General features: G+C 43.9%; 2 protein-coding genes and 1 long non-coding RNA gene across 4 annotated transcripts in view; 2 read left to right on the top strand and 1 right to left on the bottom strand.

Annotated features, from left to right (window-relative positions):
* Positions 1 to 3,944, top strand: part of gab2 (GRB2-associated binding protein 2) — a 35,082-nt gene extending 31,138 nt beyond the window's left edge. The window contains exons 4-10 of one of the 2 annotated variants that reach the window (XM_034604457.1): positions 178 to 773; positions 1,669 to 1,766; positions 1,950 to 2,229; positions 2,975 to 3,065; positions 3,296 to 3,398; positions 3,533 to 3,652; positions 3,778 to 3,944. In XM_034604457.1, coding sequence (XP_034460348.1) covers positions 178 to 773; positions 1,669 to 1,766; positions 1,950 to 2,229; positions 2,975 to 3,065; positions 3,296 to 3,398; positions 3,533 to 3,652; positions 3,778 to 3,921 — 1,432 coding nt within the window. In that variant the 3' untranslated portion in view covers positions 3,922 to 3,944. Of the gene's footprint in view, positions 1 to 177; positions 774 to 1,668; positions 1,767 to 1,949; positions 2,230 to 2,974; positions 3,066 to 3,295; positions 3,399 to 3,529; positions 3,653 to 3,777 lie in introns of both variants that reach the window. The other variant, XM_034604456.1, reaches the window with a different exon arrangement.
* Positions 3,945 to 6,011: 2,067 nt separating this feature from the next.
* On the bottom strand, positions 6,012 to 6,974 carry LOC117772894. Its single transcript, XR_004615854.1, has 2 exons — positions 6,474 to 6,974; positions 6,012 to 6,408 (listed from the first exon to the last, which is right to left on the bottom strand). It is a non-coding gene; the product is annotated as an uncharacterized LOC117772894 (long non-coding RNA).
* A 2,657-nt stretch (positions 6,975 to 9,631) lies between these two features.
* Positions 9,632 to 27,216, top strand: part of zmp:0000001236 (mastermind-like protein 2) — a 40,707-nt gene continuing 23,122 nt past the window's right edge. Inside the window, exon 1 of the mRNA XM_034605211.1 lies at positions 9,632 to 10,945. Coding sequence (XP_034461102.1) covers positions 10,535 to 10,945 — 411 coding nt within the window. The 5' untranslated portion in view covers positions 9,632 to 10,534. The remainder of the gene's footprint in view (positions 10,946 to 27,216) is intronic.

Below are 27,216 nucleotides of genomic sequence, written 5' to 3'. Positions count from 1 at the left end.
GCACGGATGCAGGGATGTGCTGTTTTTTAAATGTGCTACAGCCTTTAGAGGGGACGTGTCCTCTGAAGTGCTACAGTGCCATCTCGTGGCTCTATGGATAGTTACATCAAATCAAACTGTACAGCATGATATTGTCAAAGGGCTGATTATATGTGTTTGTCTTTGTCCATGTTGCAGGAGTGCCAGTTTCTCCCAGGCCACACGGAGCAATCTGTTCGTAGGGAGCGACTCTGCTGTGCAGAAACTCTCTCACGGCTTCTCCCATTGTCTAAATGGCATGGGCGGCCAGTTGCATGGTTTCTACAGTTTGCCCAAACCAGGAAAACACCAGTTACCTTCGCAGGACGACTCGTCCGAGGAGGCCTGCTACGTGCTCCCGCGGGGCTTCAGCTCCGAGGCGCCGGCTCTCAGCGGGCTGGGCGACACCGAGCTGGAGGACGAGGAGGTGTACACCTTCAAAACGCCCTGCAACGCCCTCGCCACCATGCACAGCAGCGAGCGTCCGACGGACAATTACGATATTCCCACGACGCCCGGCTCCTTCTACCAGATCCCCCGGACGTTTGATAAGAATCACAATGCCTTGACACCCTCCAGCTCCGAGTCGTCCTGTGCGCCTCCGCCCAGGCCCCCGAAGCCCAGCCAGGGGTCAGAGGGGCAGTGGGGGAGTCCCCAGTCGGTAGGAAGCCAGAACGGAGAGGTGACGTCTGCAGTGTCGGTTATCCCACGCAGGAACACTCTCCCTGCTGTTGAGAACATCAGGCTGCACAGAGGTACACAGGTTTTCTCTTTCTTCAACTGTTTTCCTAACGTGTTCCTCCTGAATGCCGCTTCTTCTTCCTTCAAACACAGCCTCAGTCGACTCGCTCAGATCTTTTGAAATCGCACTTTTCACCTGTTTCCTGTTTTCAAAATGCAGCACGGACTCATCGGGTCCATCCTCTTGTGGCGTTGCGGCGACTTTGCACTTCCTTTTCCTCCCCCCCCCCCCACTTTCCCCCCCTTGCTCTTTCTCCCTCTTCCGCTATCTCTCGTTTTACTGACTTAACACCAGCAGCTGAGCAGAAAACAAAGGAGCCAGTCTGGCAGACACGGTTCTGTTGAGACAGTAATGAAATTCAAGCCATACAGCAACTCCAGAATGTTTCGTTCCAGGCTGATGAGCAATACAAAAAAAAACAGAAGCACTTGCGGACGCAACGCACGGCCTCTTAGTGTGCCATGTTCTCCGCTTTGCAAAGTCCATGCTCGGGCCTCGTATAGCCTGAAGCCAGAATTGACCTCTGACCCTTGTTAGTGAGGCTACAGGCTGTTCACACACCTGCGTGGCGAAAAAGACTAATTATAACCCAGTCAGGCGTTTAATTAAATGCCACTCATGTTGTGTTTGTTCCATTAGAAACACGACTTTTCCTCCTTGATGTGTCTTTTTTTTTTTTCTCTTACTCCGCCTCCATTGCTTGCGATTATCGCACAACATGTGACTCGTGCAGACTTTGCACTGCTCTGTTTCACTTGAGGGGGATGTTTTTCTTTTTCCTTTCCGAGTTTACAGCAGTGGTAAATATTGATTTCTCCCCTCGCCTCTCTCTCTCTCTCTCTCTCTCTCTCTCTCTCTCTCTCTCTCTCTCTCTCTCTCTCTCTCTCTCTCTCTCTCTCTCTCCACAGGCTCCTCCTTCGAAACGAACAGCCATCACCGTCCCATCCATTTCAACAACTCAGGCCAGTCTGTGGAGTCTGTCAATGACGGGTTCAGCTCCTACTTGGTGAGTCACTGGCTCCTTTTCGCTGCACAGATCAATTCTGTCAGTGCAGACATCGCGAAGCGCACAGATAGAAAAATGCATTTCCTCCATATTTTGCTCGAGTCGAGCGTTGCAGTTTTTTCTGCAGAATTGAGCCCAGAGAGATTGAGATGTCATGTGACCGCTGTGTCTCTTTGACACCAGAGAACCAAAGCCCCCCTGACTCGCTCCGACAGCGGCAACTCGGATGACAACTACGTGCCCATGAATCCTGGCTCGTCGCCACTCAGCGCTGCCCTGGCTGACAGTCCTAAGAATATCTACATCCCCATGAGCCCTGGGCCACATCACTTTGATTTCCCAGGATTCTCTGCAACGTTACCTGCCCGCAAGGGGAGCAGCGCCTCCCTGTGTCACAGGCCCAGCCGTCTCAGTGATGTTACACCACCACCCATCAACCGCAACCTCAAACCGAACAGGAAATGTAAGTTTCTGGCAGCGGGATTTCTCACTGATGTAACAACATGAATTAATTGGTTGGCCGAAGGCTGATATGAACCTTTCACAGACGTAATAAAAATATTATAATAATGGGTTTTATTTCTATAAGCGCCTTTCAAAACCAGATTTATAAGGTGTTTCACAAAATGAAATTGAAGTGTGAGGTTAGCAAATCATAGGAAAAGCCAGATCATATTTTTCGCATATACAGATAAACAACAAGACAATGAATAAACATCAAAAATAATAAGTAAAAAATATATTGAAAAAACTATAAACTATACATATATACATTTTCGCTATATGTAAATAATTATTTCTTTGCCGATGTAAAAAAATATATTTTACAGGATAAACATTGCAGAATTTTATTTTATTAAATTAAGTTCTAAATATTTGGTTGTATTTGCAATTTATTTTTATTTATAATTATTTATCATAAAGTCGCTCTCATTAAGCTGTAAAATATCGAGCCTCAATACTTTTCTTGGTCATAAGGATCTGAAAACGACATTTTAGGAATCAGAATTGTGAATTTTCTTCTCCCTAATATCATAATATCAACCCCCAATAATTCATACATGTAACTATAACTATAACTATAACTACATACTTATAACTACTGAAATCTCTATATTTTCCCATCAGCTCTCCAGGTCTGCTTTGTTTACTGTTCAACAAAGACGACAGTCATTTGGTTGACAGTGTTTCGCTCTTGTTTTCCACAGCGAAGCCAACACCTCTCGATCTGAAGAACAATGGGATTATTGATGAGCTGCCATTTAAGAGTCCGGTCACCATGTCCTGGATACGGCCCATGTGAGTCTCATATCAGTCGTTCAAGATAGATTACCCCCGGACACACACACACACACACACACACACACACACACACACACACACACACACACACACACACACACACACACACTCACACACTCTCTCTCTCACACACACACAGTTTGATGGCACAGACTGCCGCTGTTATTTTTCTTTCTGCCTGAGGTCAGAAGGTAGACGCACTCACTGTCCTGTTTGCTTTGCTCCAGGCCGCCCATGAACTCCATATCCTCCCAGCATTGTCGACCCATCTCCACACAAAGCATCACCAGCACCGACTCTGCAGACAGTGAGGAGAACTATGTGGCTATGGTGAGTCCCGATGGCCGGAGGGGAGATCAGGGGGAGCACATTGTGTTCTTTGTTTTAGTGATTCACTTGTTTGCATGCTAGTAGCTCGCTGCGCCCTGCGTGAGTAACACCTCCCCTCCTGCCCCCATTAGCAGAACCCAGCGTCTACCTCGCCAGCCATGAGCGGCACCAGCAGCCCGGCCCCCAGGAAGTGCGGCAACGTGGACTACCTGGCGCTGGACTTCCAGCCCGGGTCACCCAGCCCCCACAGAAAAGTAAACAGATGTTTTTTTGTGTCGACTTAATCCATTACAGTCGATTGTTCTTATTTCTCACCGCAGCGCAGCGCAGTCCGCCCTCAGGCCAGTGTCTCACTCCTGCCTTATTTATCATTCCACAGCCCTCCACGTCCTCTGTGACCTCCGACGAGAAGGTGGACTACGTGCAGGTGGACAAGGAGAAGACCCAGGCACTGCAGAACACCATGCAGGAGTGGACCGATGTGCGGCAGTCTACTGAACCCGCGAAGGGGGTCAAGTCCTGACACTGACTTGTACGAAAACAACACACGAAATTCCAATCTTAAGACAAGCATCGCCAGTGTCACGTTCCTATCATTGCTATGAATGCTGGTCGGGCTTGTTTAAGCCTGAGATGTTTGGACAAAAAAGCCATAACCGACCCCGACGCCTGTTCTCTGTGATGATTACTACTGCAGCGCACCGCTAACGTGCAGGATATCAGGCCATAGAGGTGAAGCTTCCTGCCAAAGCTCTTCACGCAGACTGTTATAACAGAGTATGGACAGATGATAATGTGTATGTATGTATATCATCCTTACTTATCAATCATTCCTTTTTTCCATCAAAGCTGTGCCACCCCCCCCCCCCCCCGCCCTCTGCAACGTTTTCTTTATTTTGCATCAAGCGAATAATTTACCAAGTTGCTGCCATTTAACACGGTGGTTAAACCGGTCGATAACCATTTTAAATATAACGTAAGAGTGTGCTCGCTGGTCTCAGGAATGCCAAGATGCACTCCCCCATTTTTTGGCATGCGGGCAAGACTCTCTCTTCTCACTTCAATCCATCATTTGTGCTGAGTCTTGCAGAAGCGGCGAGGAGATTATTTTCACTGCGGGCAATCATTTCAGCTTAGCAGTGCATGTCTGCGAGGAGGAGGGAGGGAGGGAGGGAGGGGGGGGAATACAGCGATGCAAAGGCCTGTGTCAGAAGCCCTAATGATAACTGTGCATGACTGTTTGCCTCAGTTTCAATTAAGCACGGCCCCAAAGCGTGTTTCAAAAAGCCGCCAGGGTGGGATGGCAGACGTCACTTCAACGCAGGTACAAAGTCTGTAACGTCCAAATGTGCAGAATGAAGAAAGAAAACGAGGCGCACGTGAGGAATCGTGTGCAACGTCTTTTGTGGGGTTTGACTTCAGGTAATATTCTAATGCATTTCATTTTTTAAATGTGCACTGACCAAGGAGGACGATGGAGACGGAGGAGTAAATATAAAGCAGGACTTCAGAGACGCCCGTAAATTCAAGCTAAGTGGGAGGAGAGAAGCATATTTATGTTTCCAGCCACTCACTGATTTATGTCTCCGGGCTTTGATACGACCACGTACACAACAGCAGTTGTTTCCTGTGTGTAAATTATTAATAGAACGTCTTGTCGACTGTTTGATGCACTCGTCGTCTGAGACACACAACAAAAAAAAAACCCTGCACCGCGGTAATATTGAGCCGTTCCTGCAAAAAAACAAAAAAACAACGATGAAGATTTGCCAGTGATCACAGTCACTTAAAAAAGAAAAAGAAAAAGCAGTTGAGGAAAGAATGTTTTCTTAATTTCCTGTAACTCTTCTATTGTTTAATTTGCCTTATGTTTTCATTTCACTTACGACTATAAAGTTTGCCTTGAAGAATTTTTTTTTTATTATTTTGCCATGTTATTCGAGGAAGAGCCATATTGTATTTAGGACAACTGAATGATTCTAGTTCAACCTAAGTCCAGTATTTCACTGTGGGCTGGAACCACTGAAGGGAGAATCCCCCTGTTTGAATAGTGCGGCCACGCAGTGCTCGATGGTATTATTGATTATTTCATTAAGATTTACTTCTTAATGTTTTTTTCTACCATTTTTACTGCTTTTGTATTCTTTCTATCATTATTTTTTACCGATAGGTGTGAGCACGGGATGTTTTCGTGAGAACGGGGGTCCGGCTAAATTAAGCTAAGTTTGTTACAACGTGTATTTTATTCCTTTTTTATTGTTAAATTCCCATTTTTATACCTGAGAATGGGGAAGGCTGGCGGTTTGAGTTGCACTGAACAGGCGAGCTGTGATAGGGGGGGGGGGGGGCGAGGATTTGAAAGAGGAAAAGCAAAGACTGAAGAAGAGCCTGACTCCCCCCCCGCTAGTCTCCGAAGTGAAATAGATGTGTAATTTATTATCTAGAGCGAGAGGGACCCGTCGTAAGCCGAAGAGCCGTATATGTGTTGTGGTAGATTGTGAATTGTAGTAAGTTAAATGACAGCCTGACTGGGTGACACTGAAAAAAACACAGATCTGCTGTCGGGACTGTCACTGGGTTGACGTACTGTACCAGTAAGAGACCATGTTTTTGTTTTGTTTTTTTTAAACACCACTTTTAATGCTACTACTGTAAAGCATTCGCAGATTGCTCGTGTTTTAATTTATTAATTTATTGTGTGTTTTTTTTTGGAATTGTGAGAATAAAAAAACCAGAGGAAGAAAAACCACCAACAACAACAACCCGACGAGGAAACGTTCTCACTACTAACACTGATGTATGCAAAACTGTCTGGATTTTGTGAAGCAATATGACAAATAATGCCAGTGTGATGGTAACGATGTGGTACAGTTGACTTGGGTTCACGCAAGAATACAAGGTTTTTCTTATTCCTGTATTATTGTAGACTTTAAACTGTGGACATAGAATAAATCAAGAAGTGAAAAGTTTCATGTTAAAGTTCGTCTGTGAATATGAGAACAACCGTTGACTCTTTTTATTTATCTTTTTAACTTTCAAGGAGCTTCGTAGTTTTCTCGAAGTGAACGACTCCACCACTCATCTCTCAAGAGTTTTAATTGGTGCTGTAACATAGAGATAATGCAACGTCTGCTGCCCCCTGTTGTTTAGGGACAACAGCTGCGTTTGTAGAAAGGATCAGATGACGAGCTGCCAGTGACGGATTCAGCCCATGTGTGGTTTTAAAAGCTGATACACTCCCCAGTGGGGTTTTAAGCCTGTTCCTACCAAAACCTTACACGTGTTAAACCTCATGACTGAAGCAGCATCTTATCTGGTGTTTGCACATTTTATGTTATTTGTTATACTTTTTTTACTGAAACACAATTTTTTTAAATTCTCCAGAATCTCTCAACTTACCAGAATGTACTTTTATTGAACTCCAACACATGTCACATTTTCCAGTAATGACCAGTAGTAACGTGAAGTCATTTCCCATAAATAAAAATGACTGATTGGCCACATGTGTCTTAGTCAACCCAAAACCCAAAGGACAACTCAGCTGACTCACCGACCGAGGAGCAGGCGGCTGAATAAATAAAATGACTGAATATTTCTTTACTTTCCTTCTGTACTTTATTTCTTCACCTCCTGCAGAATGAGCCCCCCCACCCCCCCCCAACCTCTCATGGATGATAGTGATACTGATACGAGCGGGTGTCTGGCCAGACAATGGACAGTATCGACCGTGCATGTATTGATCTGCGCCTGGTATGAGGAGCAGCTGCAGAGAAAGGAAAAAAACTGTTACACAATATTCTCTGGACTTTTGTCTGACCACATATATATATATATATATATACGATCTGGGATCTGTGAATTCTACATCCAGAGGTCTAAGGTTTTTCTTCCCCAGCTAAAGCAATAATATCTTGTACCATCACGCCTTGTTACAAACTCACCTGGACTATAGTGTCATTCAAATGAAGAAACATGAATTTTATATTACATAGTTATTTTACCAGCATATTTATTTACATGTATCTACTTCGGGGGTCCTGTTGGAAATCATGAATTACATTTTTTTTTAATTCAAAAGCGTGCTGAGGGGTTGTCATAAAAATGCTTTAAAAAGTCTTAAAAGTAAAAGTATTCATTATGTAGCTGAATGAATTTAGTCTTTTTAAAATGTTGAATCTTATGACATCTGTTTTAGCCACTTGACACCGGCCCCCTGTTTCATTTAGGATAGATTTTAAGATATTATTCATCAGCTTCATTACCTGGCTCCTTGTTATATCCTAGATCTTTTAAACCTGTATGAGCCTTTGCTTCAGATCCTCGCTCTTCTCCCCCCCCCACGTGTTCATAGTGAAGATATTCTTGTATCTTAAAGACTCATAGTAATAAACTAATAGTAGCCATGAAGGTCAGAGTGAGGTGAGCGATAACTGCAGTGTCAACGGGTTTGTAGCAGCCATCTTTCTTTCTTCCCCCACGACAAGGTGCTGACAGCTGTTATTATTGTTATGATTATTATTGTTATTTCTTTATTATTACTATTTCAAAGCGAAGGTAAGTCAGGGTCCCGGGGGTCTAATTTCTTCGTGGGCTCTCTTTTGCGTTGACATGACCTCCCCGTGTTTTTGTGGTTTTCCTTCTGAGAGCTGCAGTTTCCGTCTGCGTTACAAGAACATGCATCCTGTCTGTGTGACTGTCTGTGGTTTTACTGGTATCCAGTACGCAGTCTTCATGGTGGGCTGAGTGTGCAGCCCCCTGCAGTACGACCCTCTGCTGAAGTCATTAGGTCTGTTACATTGAATTAACTGGAGTGTGTGTGTGTGTGTGTGTGTGTGTGTGTGTGTGTGTGTGTGTGTGTGTGTGTGTGTGTGTGTGTGTGTGTGTGTGTGTGTGTGTGTGTGTGTGTGTGTGTGTGTGTGTGTGTGTGTGTGTGGGGTTAGGGTTATAACTAGGGCAAAACCAATTCACATTACCTCCCCCTTTTAGACACAAATTAAAGACATGGATTGTGGAGGTTTTGCAGGTTTCATGAGCAGCTGACCTGAAAAAGACCTAATTTGGGTGTAGAGCGGCACCCAGGAGCCAATCAGCTCCTTTGATTGGTTAATTGATAAAGTGGCACCTTAATATAGACATATCTGCGATGAAAGTTGTTTTGTCTGGAACTACAGGAGGTCAATGAATATGTAAGTATGCCTTTTATTTGTTCCTTTACACATATAGAATGAGGGAGTGCACAAGTTCTTATTGTAACTTGCTTTAACAACTTCGATCATCACCTGAAGATTTGATATCGGCCTAAATGTGAAGTTTTACAATACTTCACTGCAAACAGAAGTTTTCTCTTTTGTGATTACATAGTTATATAACCTAGATGTCATTTTGTAGATTATTATTAGCCATTAGCCATTATTATATGACCATGTGGACAATATGGATACTTCTGTTATTCTATAAAACACATAAACCCTAAATGTACTTGTACTGTTTGGTTTTGAAGTAGAAATATCTGAATACTCTTCATTAACTTATTCACCCCAATGATCAGCATTAGTTATAAACTAAAGAGAGGAGGAAAAAAACATAATTACTTTACTTTCTCTGAGTTGTTTTCACGTTAATACCTTAACTTCTACCTCGGATTGTACTTTGAGCATAGTATTACTTTATTTTTATTTTTTCACATCTCCTAGTATTTAATCATTTTGTCTTTATCCTTTTCACGTTTCTTTTAGTATTGTATCTTTTTACCTGTCTTTGGTGTGTTAGTTTCAAATCTATGAGATAGTCTTTATTGTTTTTATACCGTAAAGCATTTGTGTAACATTGATAATGATACAATACTGAACCCTACCGCTATTCAATCATCTTATTTTATCTGCAAATGCAACAATAATTCAAGTCAATTCATTTATCTAGGCCTGTATAGCACCGAATCCCAACATGCATCATGTCAATGCACTTTACATATATAATTCACAAACTTATAGAGAAACCCAGCAGTTCCCACTATAAGATAACATGTTCCAAGTGTCTCTTCCGGTTGGGGGTGAGCAGGAAACAAGAGGGGGGGGGGAGAACTATTATCAATTAACTATCATAATGTGAATTCCTTTATTCCAAGGGGCAGTCCCGCTTCTCTCCAGCAGAGTGCGTGCTTGCACCCAGCTCTGCTCGTGTGAGTGTATCATGTCAAAGGAGGAATGTTCATACAATGAGGCTCTGTGTGTGAGAGAGAGAGAGAGAGAGAGAGTGAGTGTGTGTCTGCCCGTGTGTGTGTGTGAGTGTGTTAGAGTGAGTGTGTGTAGTGGCTCCCTCTATTGCCTCGGTGCACCACACGGACAAACGCTTGTCAATGGACTATTTCAGACGGATCTCTATCGGTTTGTGCTCCGTCTCTCCGCGTTTCGCTCGGTGACTTGTGCGGGTTTTTGTTCGCGACCAAGATCCTCCTCATGCGGATGGAAGCAGAAAGACGCAGCGAGGAAAAAGAAGGACTCGTTTCCCCTTTTTTACGCACAAAAAATGCCGTGAGTCTCGAACTTTAAGTGGGGTTTTTTCCGTGCGTTCACTTTGAATCCATCATCGGAAACCCCTTTTGGGTTTTTTTTTTTTGTCCGCGTTGTGTGTTTTTCCTCTTCGCGGGGTTCTGTTCTAATAAAGTGTGGCACGTTGGAGATGAAAAGTGAAATGTGCCCGGGATGTGACCACCGGGGCTCATTTTGAATATCATTTATCAGTGCGCAAGAGGTCGAGCGGATTCATTCCAGCTGTGAATCCGGCAGCTTTGCGTGTTTGTAAATCATTAAGAGTTTTAATTATAAGCTGACACAGTGACACCCCCCAGAGGAGGAAATCACTAATGAAATTCTCCAACACTGGCACTTTTTTTTATTTTTTTTAAAACGTGGAGCATGTTGTGAGTTTATTCTGACCTTATCTCACTTTATAGGTTTTTTAAAAAATATATCTTTTACATCATTATTATCAGCTCCGGTGAGTTTGTGCGCACAGTCCGTTTTCTTTCCCACATGGCACCATAGCCGAGTCCGTACGCGTTGTTTTCTTCCATGTCCGCACTGTGGTCCATTTTACGCTCAGTGGACCTCAGCTAAACTTGCCGTGGACCCGCGGGTATGGGAGAGGCGACCCCCGCTCAGTCCGCTTCGGGGCCATTCGGACCCATGCTGGGTGTCGGTTTAGGGAGCATGCCCGGCGGGGTCGCCAACGGGCCGGGGGTGGCCACCTCCAGAGGGTCGGCGGTGCCACAGCTGCACAACGCCATCGTGGAGCGTCTGCGCGCCCGCATCGAGCTGTGCAGGCGGCACCACTCCACCTGCGAGAACCGCTACCAGAGGGGTCAGGCCGAGAGCTCGGACCGGGAGCACGAGAGCACGCTTCACCTGCTCAACATCGTCCACCAGGGGCCCGGGAACCGCAAGACGAAGGGCGGCCGGGGGTCGAACCAGCAACCTCCGGAGTACAGCAGGTCCAACGGGGAGCAGAAGGGAACCGAGGGCGAGCAGAAGATCTCTACGCGCATAGCGGTGAGTTTTTTGGGGTTGGGGGGGGCGGCGGGAGGGTTTCAGTAATGGCAATGATGACGGTGATGTCATGGGTCCTATTACATGTGGTGATGTGCAAACTTCTGCCCAAACTTGGATAAGAACTCAACTCTGGTCAGGACAGGTCATTAAGTGCTTTGTGTTCATTGTATTCGATCAGTGTGTGTGAGAGCTGTACTTCACTGTACTTCACTGTACTTCACTGTACTTCACTGTAGTACTTGTGTTGTAGTTCTACACAAATCCCTCTGCAGTGAAGACCAAAGAGTTAAGGCCTGGTCCGAACTTCAACAGGAAAATCAAACCCAGTGGCCCAGCAGGCAGGATTAACAACCAGAATATGTAAAAAATCTGGGTTCCCTGGTTTCACTGATTGAAGTGGCCCTTGAAGTAGATGGGATGATGCTGTATCACAAAGCCTTGTTTGCAAAGCAATCCATTCAGAGGAAATGGTTTTGGGGTCATTGGGCCACGGGGATGTTGTTTTTCTTCTGCATTTGCTGCAAAAAAGAAAAAAAAACGGTGTCAACATCTCGCCTGTGCAAGCGACGGAACCATGGTTGCATTCTGTGGCTGGTTTAATATGCACAGTCATCTCGTTTGTGCAGTGCAGATAATTCAGTTTAGTTCATGTGTCACATTAGTCATCAGAAGTGTTTCTCAAAAGAGTGTTTTTCTTGTTTCCCAGAGATCTCGTATATTAAGTTAAAAGCTGTGTGATTTTTATGTCCAGTCGTTTCAATGCTCATTTTGTGAAGTCGGTAGAATCCCCCAGAGTAAAATGTCAGAATAAACTGGTGTCGGTGTGGTTTGAATGTGCTGCTGGTGCTGCTGGTGCTGACTTCCTGTATGCCATGCATTAAGGGCACCGTCAGTGCGGAGGGGAGATTTATTTTGTTGTTTTCCTTCATCGGGCACCAGGGAGTTCAGCATATGAATTATTTCCCAAGCCAGCGTTTCACTCCGATGTCAGAAGGGTGAAAGATTGCAGATGTTCCTGCTCTGGATTTGCTTGAGATGGCGAATGGAAAAATAAACAATGTCATGTACTTTTTTTTTTGTCCCAGCGTGGCCATAAAAGGACAGCGATGATTGTTCCGTCAGTTCATTTATTGTCATCACTGGATCTGGGCATGGGACACACACACACACACTCCTGCTGCATGTCAAGCGACTTGCATTGGCTTGTGCAACGATCCAGACTCTTAACGTACAAGAAAAGCACATTTGCAATAACCTACAGGGTTTGACGTGAAGTGCAGTTTAGCTTTATGGCTCCTGACGTGTTTCGGTTTTCATGCTGTTATGTACAGTGCAGCTGTGGAACAGGGACGGGAGGCAGGAGACAACAACATCATGTATTATACTTACTGTCTGAAGGAGGTCAGGGAACATCATTATCATGTACTGTTTCATTTTTTTTACCGATGTTGACTCTGGAGTAGCGTGTTCTACACAAAACTGATGAGCGCAGCAAGATGGGGAGGAGGAAATGAAGTCCTGGCGTACATGTTTATTTCAACCCTGAGGTTAATATGTTTTTTTTTTTCTTTCTTTTTCATGATGATTGGGTGAAGCAGAACAGCAGCAACTGCAGAAATCCCCCCGTCGGTGCAGTCGCACAGCTTCTATCCACTTCTTTCATGAATTTACTCAAAATGTGTAAAAAATTAGAACAACTCTTCCAAAGCGAAAGATGTATTTTTATATCATTTCTGGATTTTTAAAACACAGTGAAACGCTTGTCTCCACATATTTTTCCTGGGGTGCAGCTGTAATTCACCATAGTGCATTCTTCTGAATTAGAAAAAAAAAGAAGAAGTGAGGCTTCCACAATGGCCACATCTGTGCGTGTTATTGACTGTTCACATTGGAATTTGCGATGGAAATGTACACCAAGCGAGGGGCAAACAACACAATGGATTATGACTGGCTGGGAGTGCGGAGTGAGCAGCACTTAACAACAGCGCTCATTGAGAGCAGATTAACAAAAGGATATTCTCTGAGATGAAATTGGAGAAATGGGAAAGGAGGAGAGACGAGAGCTCACTTATCCAGCGATTTTTCCTTAATGCTCGCGTGAACTCGTCGAAAGCTCGTTGGATCTTCCGTTTTAGATTTAGATTTAGATTTACACTTCTCCCCCCCCCCCCCCTCCCAATCTTTCCCTTCATACCTGTATCAGAGGAAGTGTTCACCACAGAAATATAGGTCACAGAGTGGAAAACACTAGCCCTGTGTTACAATGTACAGACGTTCAGTTTCATCACATCAGGATCCGGCAGCCATATTACATTGTCTATCAACGACGCAGATAGTGAGCACAGAAACTGAAGGCTTAACAAACATAAGCCTGATATAGCCTCGCTGCATGTAGCATGCCATGCATTGTCATGCCCTATTATCAGGCGTTTAACAAATGGCTCACTAAGCACCTTCCTGAAAGATGTGCTGGCCATGAAACAGTTTGAAGCACAAGGCCCCCATATAAATGTTTGGAGCCACTGAATACATTTCCTGCGCATGTTTACTTAAAGTCAAACAGGCCTTGAAAAAAGCAGTAGGCACGGGACACCTGGTGATTAACAGTCCTGTGTGCACTTGGAGGATTTTTTTGTTATTTCCCAGTCTTGTACTACTGACAGATCCTGGAACTGTTGGCCTGCAGCAGCGAGAGCTCAATGTGCTCTGTATGCTGATGATGTGTTTGCCTGTTGTCCCCCCCCCCTACTACTGAATCTATGCGTCATCCACATGGCAGCAGCTCCTTCTCCAGAGCTGGAGCGCGATGCACCCCGGTCATCCAGAGGTCCAACACTTTAAACTGCTGCAATGTCCGCTGTTTATCCTCCTTTTTCCTCCTCGCCTTATTGTTTCCGGTCGCTCTCTGTACTGAAAACTGCCCAAAATACTCTTCGTGTGTTAGTTTGGCACCTTGGCCAAACGATTAAAAACTGGCAGCTCCAGTCAGTTGCACTTTTGATGGCAGATCAGATGTTCCCAACTTAGTCTCAGGACCTCTCCCCCCCCCCTGCAGAAGGTCACAAGTTGAATCAGAGAGGTCCAAAGATGATTAACAGGAAAGGAAAATAAAAATAACTTTCTGCTACAAACATTGGACTTGCTTTTCAAACTCTGCCCTAATTAAGGCTCCCTTTTTTTTTTTTTCTTTGGGATTTATTGGGGTCAGGAGCCAGGAATCTGGGAACCACTCCACTGCAGGTTTAACTGGAAGAGCAGTGAAAAGAGTGCGTATGTCCACTAAGGCCCAACAGCCTCCAGGAAGCTGCAAAACTCTGCTGCAGGAGCTAATTTGCAGTTGAGGGATTTGTGCAACACTCTTCATGGTCATTTTCGAATTTGAGGTGAATTTGTCAGATTACAAGCTGTAGATCCATATCAGACACATCTAAAAACTAAATGTAAAATGCAAGAAAACACTTCTCACCTTCACGTTTCATAGACCACATTTTATCTTAACTAACAACCCCAAGTGCAGTCAGGGAGCTCATAACAGTTCCCATATGAAACCACGTTTCAAATTCACTCGATCTGAATTGCTATTTGCATCTGCACCAACTTGCACACACTCATAAATATCAGTCCCCCTGAATTTTCCATCTAGATCCATGAATTATTCTCTGAGGAAACGGTGCAAATGTTGCAGAACGCTACCATCTCACAATGTGAAAGAAAGTGAATGACTTCTTCCCACGACCGATACCACACACTTCCACCAAACTGTGTGGCAATCCGTCCCCTGTAGTGTTTGTGTAATTCTGCTGACAAACAAACAAGTACAAAAAAAAGTAAGATACTTTCTTCTCATCGCAAAATGTTTGTGAGACATTTTGTTCAACCGTCGTGACACGAGTACTGACCCTTTACCTCATTATCTTCGGGGTGTAACAACAGTTTCCAGCTGTAGCTAGTGGGTCGACAGTGTGGAGAGGAAGAATTTCCTTGTACTCTCCTGTGGTCATGTATGATGGGTGAATGTGCGTGTTCGTGTGTGTGCGCGAGTGCACGGAGATGGGGGTGTGCGCTGTAAGTGTTTCCTGGCATCCCCTGTTTGGCTGTTGAACCGCCTGAATCAGAGCTGCCGGTGGTCTGAGCTCAGCCCCGGCTCGGCTGTGATGTGAAACAATTAGCCCAGGTCCGTGGGGGCCACCCACAGTGAGGCCCTCAGCTTTTACCCAGCCCCGAGGATGCAGCGCGGATCCATGTTCAGCCCACAGATCGCTTCCATGTTGTCATGGGAAGGCTGAAGTTTTTCTTTCCGGGATCGCTGGCTGTCAGTCGATCCGAATGCTGAATTACTTTAAGTCCCCCCGTTAGTGGGGAAGGGGGATCGCTGTGGGTGCTGTTTATTGACAGCGCGGTTTCACTGTAAGCCTGATGTGATTACGCTTGTCTCATTGTGTGTAGACTGTAGCTGTGAGATGAGTCGAGCGTCTCCTAGTGCTCTGATTAGAAGACATTAAGATGGGCCTCCATATACTGTGTAAAGCCAACTGTTAATCTCCTCCTTCTATTTGGGATTAGTCTCCATTCAAAGATATGGTTTACACGCGGCCACAATCCAATTCTGCTTATGTATACAGGGCATGTTTTGGTGTAGAATATACATCCAGAGCGTCGTCTTTTATTTAAATGTTTCAGCAACAACACTTTGAATCTATTACATTTCACATTATTCTGTTTTTAATGATGTTTTCCAATATGGTTCAGTCATTGTGATGGTTTCAAAAGGCTGTTTGTCAAACTGTGCTCACTGCTGGATGCTAAGTGGTTGGGAATATAGACTTCTTAGATTCAAAGATTTGAGTATTTAAAGATTGTTGAATATGACAAAAAGTAAGCATGATGCTCTCTCAGTAAATAATCCATTTTATATTTATTTACTCAAGTACTTCCTGAGTATTTTCAGGCTTCGACTGTACATAAATGGATGGACGACGTGGTACCTCCTCAAAAGTGAAGCCAAATCATCTTGATTGCCCCCTGGTGGCTGGCTGCGTTATACACTCTGCCTCCACCATGTTAGTAGTTGGGACATGGGTCAAACTAACAAGTCATAGCAGTTTCTGTGTTGTATCCTCTGATATAAATGGAAAGGATCCTGGTTACGTTTTGCCTTGAGAAACATGAAAACACCTATTTGCACTAATCATCAGCCAGATTTACCGACTGATGTCAGATCACGTTCTCGACACTACACTGTCACATCCAAGGACACGTCATAAAATGTTAGTAACAGATCTACAGTACGTAAGCAGGGTCTGAATATAAGGAAGAGGTAAATGGTAGGTTAATATCATACACACATACACACACACAGCTAATGCCGCGGCCTGTCAGTTTCCAGGAAATTACTGCCTCTGTCGGACATTTGTTTGGACAGTGTGTTGATTCTGACTTTGTCGGTAGCCACTGTATCATCCTCGGGCTAAATCGTGCGTGAAATGAACGTCTCTATTCCCCAGTAAACACAGTTTTGTGATAACATCAGAGAACATGCGCTATAAACAACTTAGTGACACAAATTTTGTGATCACGATTGCTCTGTCCTCCGGGGAGAGCAGGGCACAGGCTTCAATAAGCTTTTGCTTTCTGAATTTTTTTTTTAAGTGGCACAAAACAAAGTTCACCGACGACTGTCATTTCTCAGAGGGGCTTTATTTTTTTCAATCCCTTTCAGTTAATGAATACGCTTAGCAAAGATATTATGGAGACTTTGTTTTCATACATGTAAACTGCAGCTTTAATATTATTCGGTGTCATGATGGCAACAAATACTCTCTAAATGGTTTTCCTAGCAATTCTGGTTTGTTGATTTTGAGGACATCCTTAGTCCCGAGCAGCTGCTGCTTCTCACCACCTCCACAAGATTAAACTGTGGATCTTTCCATGTAAGTCCAGCCATGGTAGCTGTTGTTGACTACCAAACTCCAAACAACACTGTCAATGCCAGAAATTATGTATCACTTCCTGTGCACCAGTGGATTTTCCCCAGAAAAGACCTATGAGACACTGGCTGCTCAGGACAACTGATTTACAGTTCAGGCTTACTGGAAGTTGTTTCGGTCAATAAAGGAATCTGTAAAAATGTCAACTTAAAAGCCTCGTTTAGCAGAAAAACATCCCAGTCTGTCCAATCCACTCCAGGATCACTATCCATCTCCCAGTGAGTTGATCTGCATCATCACCTATTCATGCAATGTACCTGCTTTTTTATGTTTTTTAAGTTTTCCCATTTTGTGAACATGATATCTCGACAACTCCTTCAGGGAGTTTCTTCAAATGTGGCTCCATTATTCATATGGACTCAAGGAGGAAAGGATTAGATTTTGGTGCTCATGGGTCAAAGGTCAAAGGTTGCTGTGACCTCACAAAACGCCGTTGTTGCCTTATGAACACAATATCTCCAGGAACACCTTCAGGGAATTCTTTCAGATTAGGTACAAATGTTCAGTCAGACTCACAGATTAACTGGGTTGTGGGGTCAAAGGTCAAGGTCACTGGGACCATCACAAATCACATGTTTGCCTTTTGAATGCCTTGAGAGATACCTTTTCAAATTTAGACTCATAGAGTAATTGATCAGGGAATCTCTTCAAATTTTGACCAGTTATCACTTGGTCACATAGATGAACTGATTTGGTTTCAGTGGTCAAAGGTCACAGTGACCTCATATTAGTCTGGAAAAGAAAGTATGTAGACTGAAACTGCACTGGTTGGTGGAGGCATAAAACCGCCGGGTGGTAAATCCAGCTTTATATTCACCATAGCATTAAAATTGCTCATAGAAAATCTAGGAATCTGCTCATGAAACTAATAATACCTCAAACTGCATTTTTATTAATTTGATGTCCATGTTGATAAAATAAATCAGTATAAGTTTATTGCCTTAGGAAAGATGTCATATTTTGATTGGATGATTCATTTAATGTTGTGTTGGTGGAAGGAGAAAAAAATCGTGTGTGTATTTTTCTCCTGGAAGATGAGACTCAGCAAATGTGGTGTCATGCGGCGGCGTGTTGGAAATCGTGCTCCGTGAATCTGGGACATCTCTGTACCTGGCAAGATTTAGTATTTGCTGCATTTTCTGACACCGGCTCGCTCTCGTTCTTTTCTGGAATGATTTAGATTAATCCAGAAAAGAAAAAAAGTAAAAAAACAGACCCCACACGCAATAATCAGACAGAAAAGAAGAACATGAGGACGACGGCAGCTTCCAGACGCTCAGCGGGGCACTGAGGATGTGTGTCAAATCAAAAGCCCTCATGGATCGTCTGCTCTGTATATACAGTATCTCTAGTAGTGTTTTTAAGAAGCAGCCCATCCCTCCCTCTTCCCACTTTCCCACACATCCAACCCTCCACCTGTCTCTCTCTCTCTCTCTCTCACACACACACACACACACACGCACACACACACGCACACACACACGCAACCCACCCCGTTGCGCTTGCCTCATGTTTTATTCAGCAGCCTATGGGATGGTGAGGCTGTATCTGTCTTTGAAGAGTGCTGCCGAAATCATGTAGCAGACCCATCTCATCCTCGGTCTTCAAGGGGATGATACAATATAAGTGGGAACATGCTCAGAGGAACGCAGGCCCCTGACGGTCCAGGTGGGCCCCGGGGGGGTGTCTGCTCTGCTGCTGCTGCTGCGGTGCGAGCGTCTAACAGCCTCGTCTGTAGAGTCAATTTAACTGGTAGTTGTAGTGGAACCACTGGCCGTAGATCGTATCCGATTTCTGTCCTTGGCCGTGGTCCGTGGTGTCCAGATGAGCTTGCAAGGTAACGGCTTTACCTTCTGATACGAGCGTTGTGGAAAATAAATGATCAACGTCAGCCTTGCAGCGTCTCCTCCCTGGAGGAGTAGGCTTTGTTGTGTTTATGTGCTGAATGGGCTCATTTATAGTCCGGGTGGTAATGAATAATAGGTCGTGTATGTCTGTTTGGCATTGTTTATTCTCAAAAGAATAAAAAAACAAAACAATAATGCGACGTGTCTGGGGTTAAAAAGGGTTGATTAATTTGGAAGTCAAACAGGAAACGTGACATTGGACAATGGAAGTTTTGCTAATAATCTTCCGTCTGAAAATGTGCTGCTGCTGCTCATCTTTTTGTTTGTTTGTTAGTTAGTTAGCAAGATTGCACAAATATTACAGGACATGTGTATCATTAAACTTTGGTGCAGATCCAGATCAGGGGTTGATCCAAGATTTTTCACATTGTGAGGTGTTTTTCAACATTTTCCTTTTATTTCTCTGAGAATCATTTCATGTTTAGGGGACTGATATTTATGCGTGTGTGCAATTTGGTTCAGATCCAAATAAAAATCCAAATCTGGTGAATTTAAATGTGGTTTCACAAGTGGCCTTGGTGCAGGTTTGTGGTCTCTGAGGGACATTCTAGTTGTTAATTGAATAAAATGAACAAGATGTAGTCTATGAAACCAGTAAAGTATTTTCTGGCCTTGGATGTGTCGACGATACGGATCTAAAACATGTAATGCGATAAATACACCCAAAATTTGAAAATGACCTGGAAAAATGGTGCACAACTCTGTTTAAATTTCCTCCGACCGCAAATTAGATTCTGCAGCAGACTCCAGTGACTGTGTGCAGATACTTGTTTCATGTTTGAATGAATATGAATTACCCCAGCATTCAGCGTTTCATCCAACCGAACATTTCTCTGGGTTGAAATACCTCCGTTCCCGAGGGGCTTGGATTAGAGAGTCCCCACTGTATCCCTTTGTTGTTGATTTGTGCTTTCAGCATGCTTCCCGTTGTTGCCAGCACTTTGTTTGAATTTTCGAGCATTATGTGGACCTCAAGACACGAAAAAAACATCATCTGTGCTATACTGCAGTCAGTGGGGAATTTTTAGCAGGACTAATATATTAGCGCTCATTGTAGTTAATAAATTCATCCAGGAAATAGGGTTCTTCGTGGCTTTTCATCATCTGCACTGTGGACACAAAAAATGTATATGTGAGGGGAAGAAGAAGAAGAAGAAGGAGGAAAAAGGACCATGCCCGTGTACATCTATATCTTCAGAGGGGCCTTGTCGAGGTATCCGTTCATGCCTGATGCGATTTCTTCTGCTGAGAGAGCTCTTTGAGGTTTGTCAGGTTTTTCCTGCTTGACTTAATTGAAGAGAGGGCAGGATTGTGTGTGAGGAAAAAGACGGGAGGAGGAGGGGGAGGAGGAGGAGGAGGAGGAGGAAGGGGGGGAGGAGGGTTAGAGCCTCGGAGTGTCTTTCCACAAGTGCTTTGCTACCCGGCTCTGAAACTGGAACCCTGTGGGAAGAAGCATGTTCAGGTGTATTTTATGTGCCGTGCATGGAAGCTGGATCCAGGGGACAAAATAAAACATGAGCAATAACTTTGCTCACTTGTTTGTTAAAGGACAAGACCCAGAAAGTACAGGCTGTTGTAACCCGGTGATAATGGTGTGTGTGTTTTATTCCCCCTCCACACTAATGTGGAGATTTAGCAAAATAAATATTTTCCCACAGCGTTTTAACTCAATCTTACAAATGCCTTTCCGTGTTTATCCGTGCGAAGCTACAAATGGAGCGTTTGGGAAATCGGTGACATCGCAATTTACTTCGCAAATGCCCACTGTTGCTTTGTGTGAAGAGCAAGAGCCAGAAACAACGACAACAATGGCGTCTATATACCAGTTTGTCTACATCTGGTTAGTACCGCTAAGTCTTAATTAAAATAATAAGAATATTAGTGTAGACAAGGCTTGCATTTTTGTGTTCATATTGTGTTTTTCCTTGACAAGTATCCAGGTTTTGTTTGGAACCCGGAGCAGTTGTGTGCTCAGACACACGGGAGCTTATCTATAACTGTTCTCACACGTATCTGACAATCCAATCAGCCACCTGATATGTCAGAGTTTCCTGGACTTGTGCGGCTGATGTCGTAAACAGATCTGATTATCACAGTTGCCTCTGGAGAACTGGGTGTGGATGTCCACTCGCTGTGTGTGTGTGTGTGTGTGTGTGTGTGTGTGTGTGTGTGTGTGTGTGTGTGTGTGTGTGTGTGTGTGTGTGTGTGTGTGTGTGTGTGTGTGTGTGTGTGTGTGTGTGTGTGTGTGTGTGTGTGTGTGTGTCACCGCGTGCACACACAACCTCCCTCCTCCACACCTCGCTGACGAGGCTTCACTCCAGCCTTCAGCCGCGGGTTTATAGGTTCATTACGAGGTCTATTTATCACACGAAAACCATTCAAACCACGAATTAAATCGGCCAATCTCGCTCCTCTGCCGGGGAACAATTGGGTTCGGAGCAAAGCAGCTTTATTTGCAGGACTTCAAACGGCCTCTTCTCCCCAGGGTCATTACCCCGCTCAGGAAATGAGAAAGTGGGCTCCTGATGTCACTGGCAAACCCCCCGAACACAGAGCGCTGGGTTAAACTGGGAGGAGGGGAGGGGGAAAGGGTAGTGGAGGGGAGGGCCACGCCAGATCAGAGTTCAGACATGTTTACATTACAGCTCAGGATATTTCTCAGAGCCCGGCCAAGCTGCCGAAGTTCCCAGGCTCCAGAGTTGCGGAGTGCTGAAAAGAGGCACAAGCATTCACTTTTTCTTCTCCTCTCTTTCGCTCCCTCTCTCTTCTCTCCCTCCCTCCCTCCATCCCGCTCCTGCGCTCGGGGGTCGGAGTCATAGTTCAACTCCATTTGCATCGTGGTAACGTTCTGCTCTTCTCCTCCGGGGAACATTACAGACGTGAAATGTACGAAAGGTGAAAGTCACAAACCAAATTGATATAGGCAGCGTTTGCATGTCTGAAATGTTCCTGACATTGTTTATGAAACGAACGTCAGGAACTCATAGCAAATTCTGCATAAGTATACGTTACAGTTTTGGTTTTTTTGGGTCTCCAGTCCTTGACATCTCCTTTGCTTCATCTGTTTTCTCTTTAATATGCAAACCGCCCTCTCTCTGCCTCAGCAGTGACAAAAACAATACCTGGCAAAAAACACACAAGGTGAATTCTGTCCTACTGTTAACACCAATGTGTGAATTACAGTTAAACTACTGAGCTGGTACTTTATCAAAAATGAGATCCTGTCAACTTGGCCACACCAAATATAAATGTGGGTGAAATGTTTTTATTTTCCCAACTCAGATCGCTGAGTAGTTAAATCATTCCACTGCTGTGGGGCAGGGTTTCATCTACAAGCTTCATGGGTTGTGTTAGTGACTCAATCTGAAGCAAACAGCTGATTTAAACAATATGTGACAGTCTCAAGTGGGTTTTCTTGTTCTCATATTTTAAACAAATGCAAGTATGAAACTCAGAAGACTGCATCTCTGCGCCAAGGCCCAACAGTCCCATCACGAAACCACATCTAAATCAATTTGATACAGATTTTTTGAACCAAATTGCACAAACTTATAAATGTCAGTCCACTGAATATACGATTCCTTTCATCAACCAACATGAATTATTCTCTGAGAAATCAACGATGTTAAAAAACATCCTATCTCACCAGGTTTTGTGGTAAACTGTCCAGTAGCTTTTGTGTTAATCCTGTTTACAAACAACTCAACAAACAGACAGGCAGGGGTGGAAACATAACCTCCTTGGTGGAAGTATATGAATCACCCAGCAGATATAAACAATATAAACAAAACAATATATATAGTTTGAAATTCTTCTTAAGTCCCCCTCTTGTGAAAATCAAGTTTATAGACATGATGGCCACATTAGCATTAGTCCCAGTCACCATAAGAGGAAGGAAGGTGTAGAGTTACATTTGAGCCATTTTTAGACCATGAGGGGACTTTTTCTTGACAAACCTTTTGAATATGTGATTTTAAGGAACAAACACGAGTTGAAAGAGGTGTAATAAACTACTGGAGAGGGATCCAAGAGTTGCTTTTTAACATTTTATTTTCCATAAGTTTCTACATTATTTCCCTACAGGTTTATTCTGTGGTTTAGTCTGTTTACTGTCTTCATTATGTAAAATAAGAGACATTGCATCTCAATGGGACCTTTAAATAAAGGACATTTTAAAGAGTTATTGTATAGATTTGTGTTTTTTATTTTGGCTTTATCTGGAGGTGCTGCATTATTTGGAGGAGAAAACAAAGGCAAACTGATTGTTGTGAACATCCATCATAGTTTAAGTTTGACCTACCTTAATTGTCTAAGGTGCACACACAGTTTTTCCTGTGTGTGCATTCACTTTCTATTTTACCTTCAAGCAAAGAAGTGGATAGTCTGGCTAAACTGTTAGCTTGTTAGCTCCCTGATCATTTTAACAAATTGCCCAAGCATACGTTTGGCAGTTAGCACTTTATTTTCTTATCAGGGTTTTTGTTTCAGTTCACGGTGGATCTCCGGAGAATTAGGTCCTGACGTGATCACAACACAAGATTGAGGTGAAAGGGATCTATTGGCAGAAATTGATTATAAAATAATCCTACTAATGTTTTCACTCATGTGTTTTATCTAAATTGTACGAATTGTTGTTTTCTTTACCCTACAATGGGCCCTTTATATTTAAATACTTTATATTTACAATAGGAGCGGGTCCTCTGGAGAAACGGCGGAGGATCTGCGGAGTTCAGCACATGTCTGAAAACATTTGTGAATGGCTGTAGGGTCAGTTAGAGGTGACAGGTGACCATCACAGCATCATTGTTGCAGAGAAAGTTTGTAAAGAGGAAATTAGAACTAGCAATTTAATTGTGAAAGTGGAAATAAAACTGTAATATCTCGTAATTCAAAGGCCTTTGCAATACTCTACAGATAGAAATATTAGAAATCCACTAAATCATTCCACAACATAAATCCACCACAATATTTTGGCTGTCAGCAAATGTTTCAGTACAAAATATATATGTACCGGTTCTATATCAGCCTCCAAATTCCACAACTGTCAAAATCCTAATTCATGTGTTTCCGACGTCTAGACCAGCCTGTGCCGGGCATCAGATACGGGTCCAGAGGAGGAACATAGATGGTCTTGTTTCTCGCTGCGGCTCTGCCAGTAAGGTTGAGGAGTGGCAGCTGGAATGTTTGCGTTAGTGCTCGGCTGCGGTGAGGTGTCACGGTGCTGAGCCGCGCTCTGGCGCCTGCTCTCTCTCTCTGCACCTTGCCTAGAGGTACACAGCCGCCGCTGTTGCATCGACAGGGAGGTGAAACCAGGGGAAGATCTTTGGTCTCTGTCCGCCCCGTCCAATCATCTGCAGTCTGCTCGTAACGGGAAGCAGGCCTGCAGTGACGGAGGTGCTAGCACACAGGGCTTTTAAAATATACTGTGCTTTGTCTAGTTCGAGGTAATTTTTTTAAAGGAGACGTATGATTCGATTTCTGTTTTCTTCCCTCTGGTGTCTCATATAGTTGTTTTGTAAATGTAAAAGTTCTGCAAAGTTGCTCCACTCACCTCGACAAAGTCCGGCCGTAACTTCTGAATTATTGAGATGACATGTGACGTCCCAATGCCCCAGATTTTGCTTATTGCACTCAGGGCAGCTTGTCTGAAACAAAACCAGGTAAAGTGAGAGCGGAGGCCGACATTTCCTACTGGCGCTGGACGCGGTTGACCAATCACAACAGAGTGTGGCAGCTGACCAATCAGAGCAGGCTGGGCTTTATTGGGAGGGAGGCCTTAAAGAGACAGGAGCTAAAACCAAGTATTTCAGACAGAGGCTGAAAAGAGGAGCTGCAGCAATGCACAGTGTGAGGAAAGTGATGAGCAGACGGAAGCAGAGTCTTTCCTGTGTGATGGATGATGTGTGTCGGGTTTTTCGTTGTCAGCCAAATTGTTTACATTTTTACTGTTGTGTGATTTACATAAGATTGATGTCAGCTGCAGTAGAGTGATCCAGACGTTTAACTTAGATAAGTGCACTAGAGAGATTGAAACCACTCCTATATGATATTATAAAGTACTATTATTTTCTTTTATGTTTTTGAGATTGCAGTTTGTGGTGTTGTACTGGATTTGTATAACAGTGTACGATAGGTTTCCGTGCTTTTGTTCTGTTAACTCAGAGTGAAAACCCTAATAAAAACGGGAAGTTAAGGGAGGGAATTCCGAGCATCCGAATGAGGACCTTTATTTTCAATGTCTTCCTCTCCCCTCAAAGTTCTTGGCACACTCAGGTTATTATAGAAATGTTTCCTAATTCTTGTGAACAGTTGTTTTGCCCCTTTTTTAGTTGAACAAGTAGAAAGTGTGTTCGCCAGGTGTTGCTTCCAGAAGGTGAGACTAAGTCTCACAGCAATAAAAGAGGGGAATCCTATAACTATATGGTAGCAACGTGTTGGTTTATAGTGTAACTCCATACAATATACATTATCATTATAAACCAGGTCAAATGTGAGTAATCTGCACCAGATTAAAGCTATTCTGCACTGACATTGATCCTTAAAACAAACTTTGGACTGTGACACAACTGTGTTACTTTCAAAAGCTGAGACTGTTGCTACGTTTACACCAGTTTGGAAATGTCGCTGGCTCCGCTTCAACACATATCAGTCAGAGTTCCAATTCTTTGTCGGTCCAAGGCAATGAAATCCATGATCTTTTCACCATCGCTGTTCCTCATTTCTAGTAGTTTTCTGCAACTAAGCACCGTGTGGCCGCAGAGAGGACAATCTGCTTCCTGTTGACACCAACGTGCACGTGCCCATTGAACGTGAAAGGTCGTGTTATATGCATTTTCAGGAGGACGAAGATTATACTTCTGACACGGAGCTAAAACGCTCGTCTGGACAGAGATTAAAATGCCATTTTATCTCTAAAACATTAGTATGGATGTAGCATAAGCTTTCTGGCACCAGACGGGGAAGCATGCGTTAGGTCAAGTGCTGCCAATGATCATTAATCAACGAATTATTCTGCTCTTCTCCCTCAATTTCCTACGGTGTCAGTCGCTCCAAACACTGACACACAATGCAGCACACGGGGCCGAACGAAACTCAATTCGCTATTAAACAGTAATAATATCATTACTCGGACGGAGCTGAGATGGCGAAACGAACGATCGGCGAGCAAGTGAGGACGCGTTCTGCTGCCGTCCCTCACGGAGGAAAAAACCGTGATGCAGCATTCTTTTCATAGCTGTTAGTTGGGAAAGTGGGGTTATTATGTGTGCGTATGCATGATAACAAGACGAAGAAAGAGAGAGTGAGGAGAACATTCCTTTCTCACTCCCACTCTGCACCACCACCACACCCCCATTGCTACTCACTGCCACCCCACCCCCAGTTTCCTTCCTGTGCTTTTTTTAGAGTCCATTGGATGTTTTTCCCACATCCGGCAACAAAGCCAGCCTTTTTATGCCATAACCTAACAGCATGGTGTCCTGCGGCTCAGCTGCGCACAGGCATGGTCAAATGGGATAGATTAATAGGGGCCCGTGCTTTCCCAACTTCGATTCCACCCTCCGCTGGTTCGAGTAGCTCCCTGAAGAGCAGAAATAGGTTGTTGTATTATTTCCTGTAATAATAACGGTTACATATATAACGTATAATACTGAAATATATGTTAGCATTAAATATTAATTTACTCTAAGCCCTTTAGTTTGGTGTGAATTAATGTGATTTAGATTGTTTGTTACTGAAATGTAACAAATCAAAGCCTCTAATAATTTCTTCCTGGATTTGAACATTAAAATATGTTCATGCGAGCGCTGATAACCAGATGGTGGTGAATGGGGATTCTGCTTGAAGACAGGATGTAATATACTAAAGAAAGAAATCCGGATAATCTCCTGAAACTTTCCAGAGACATCGTAAAAAATGCAAACGTCAGTTGCTGCAGACATTCTTCTGGCTTTGTCCTGCCAGCCCCCCCCCCCCCCAGTAAAAACTCTGGAGAATGTCAGAGCGACCCCATGTGAGCAGCAGGATTATATCTGGTGGGAGAATTCACCGTGATTGAGTGGGCGCGTTGATGACGTGTAAATAAAATAAAGACAATACAAATATTTCAGGTTGAAAAGGAGGAGCCATACACGTAGGAGATGCCGACGAAGATGTCAACCTGGAAAGACGACGAGATTCGAGAGCTTTTGGGGATAAGAGCTGACGCGGGATCTCTGCAGGAAAGAAACTGTACGTTATGTCCTGGCTCCTGCTGCTCCACCGCCTCCTTTGAACGCTCGGGAGATTTTCCTGTAGTCACGTCCGACTCTGACAGTCTCCTGCTGCGCTCCTCATACGCTAAAGGCAAAGTGCGGAGAATATCCAGACCCAATTTTCC

Source organism: Hippoglossus hippoglossus, chromosome 13 (genome assembly GCF_009819705.1).
Source record: "Hippoglossus hippoglossus isolate fHipHip1 chromosome 13, fHipHip1.pri, whole genome shotgun sequence".
Lineage (NCBI taxonomy): Eukaryota > Metazoa > Chordata > Actinopteri > Pleuronectiformes > Pleuronectidae > Hippoglossus > Hippoglossus hippoglossus.
This window is presented reverse-complemented; position numbering and strand designations above follow the sequence as displayed.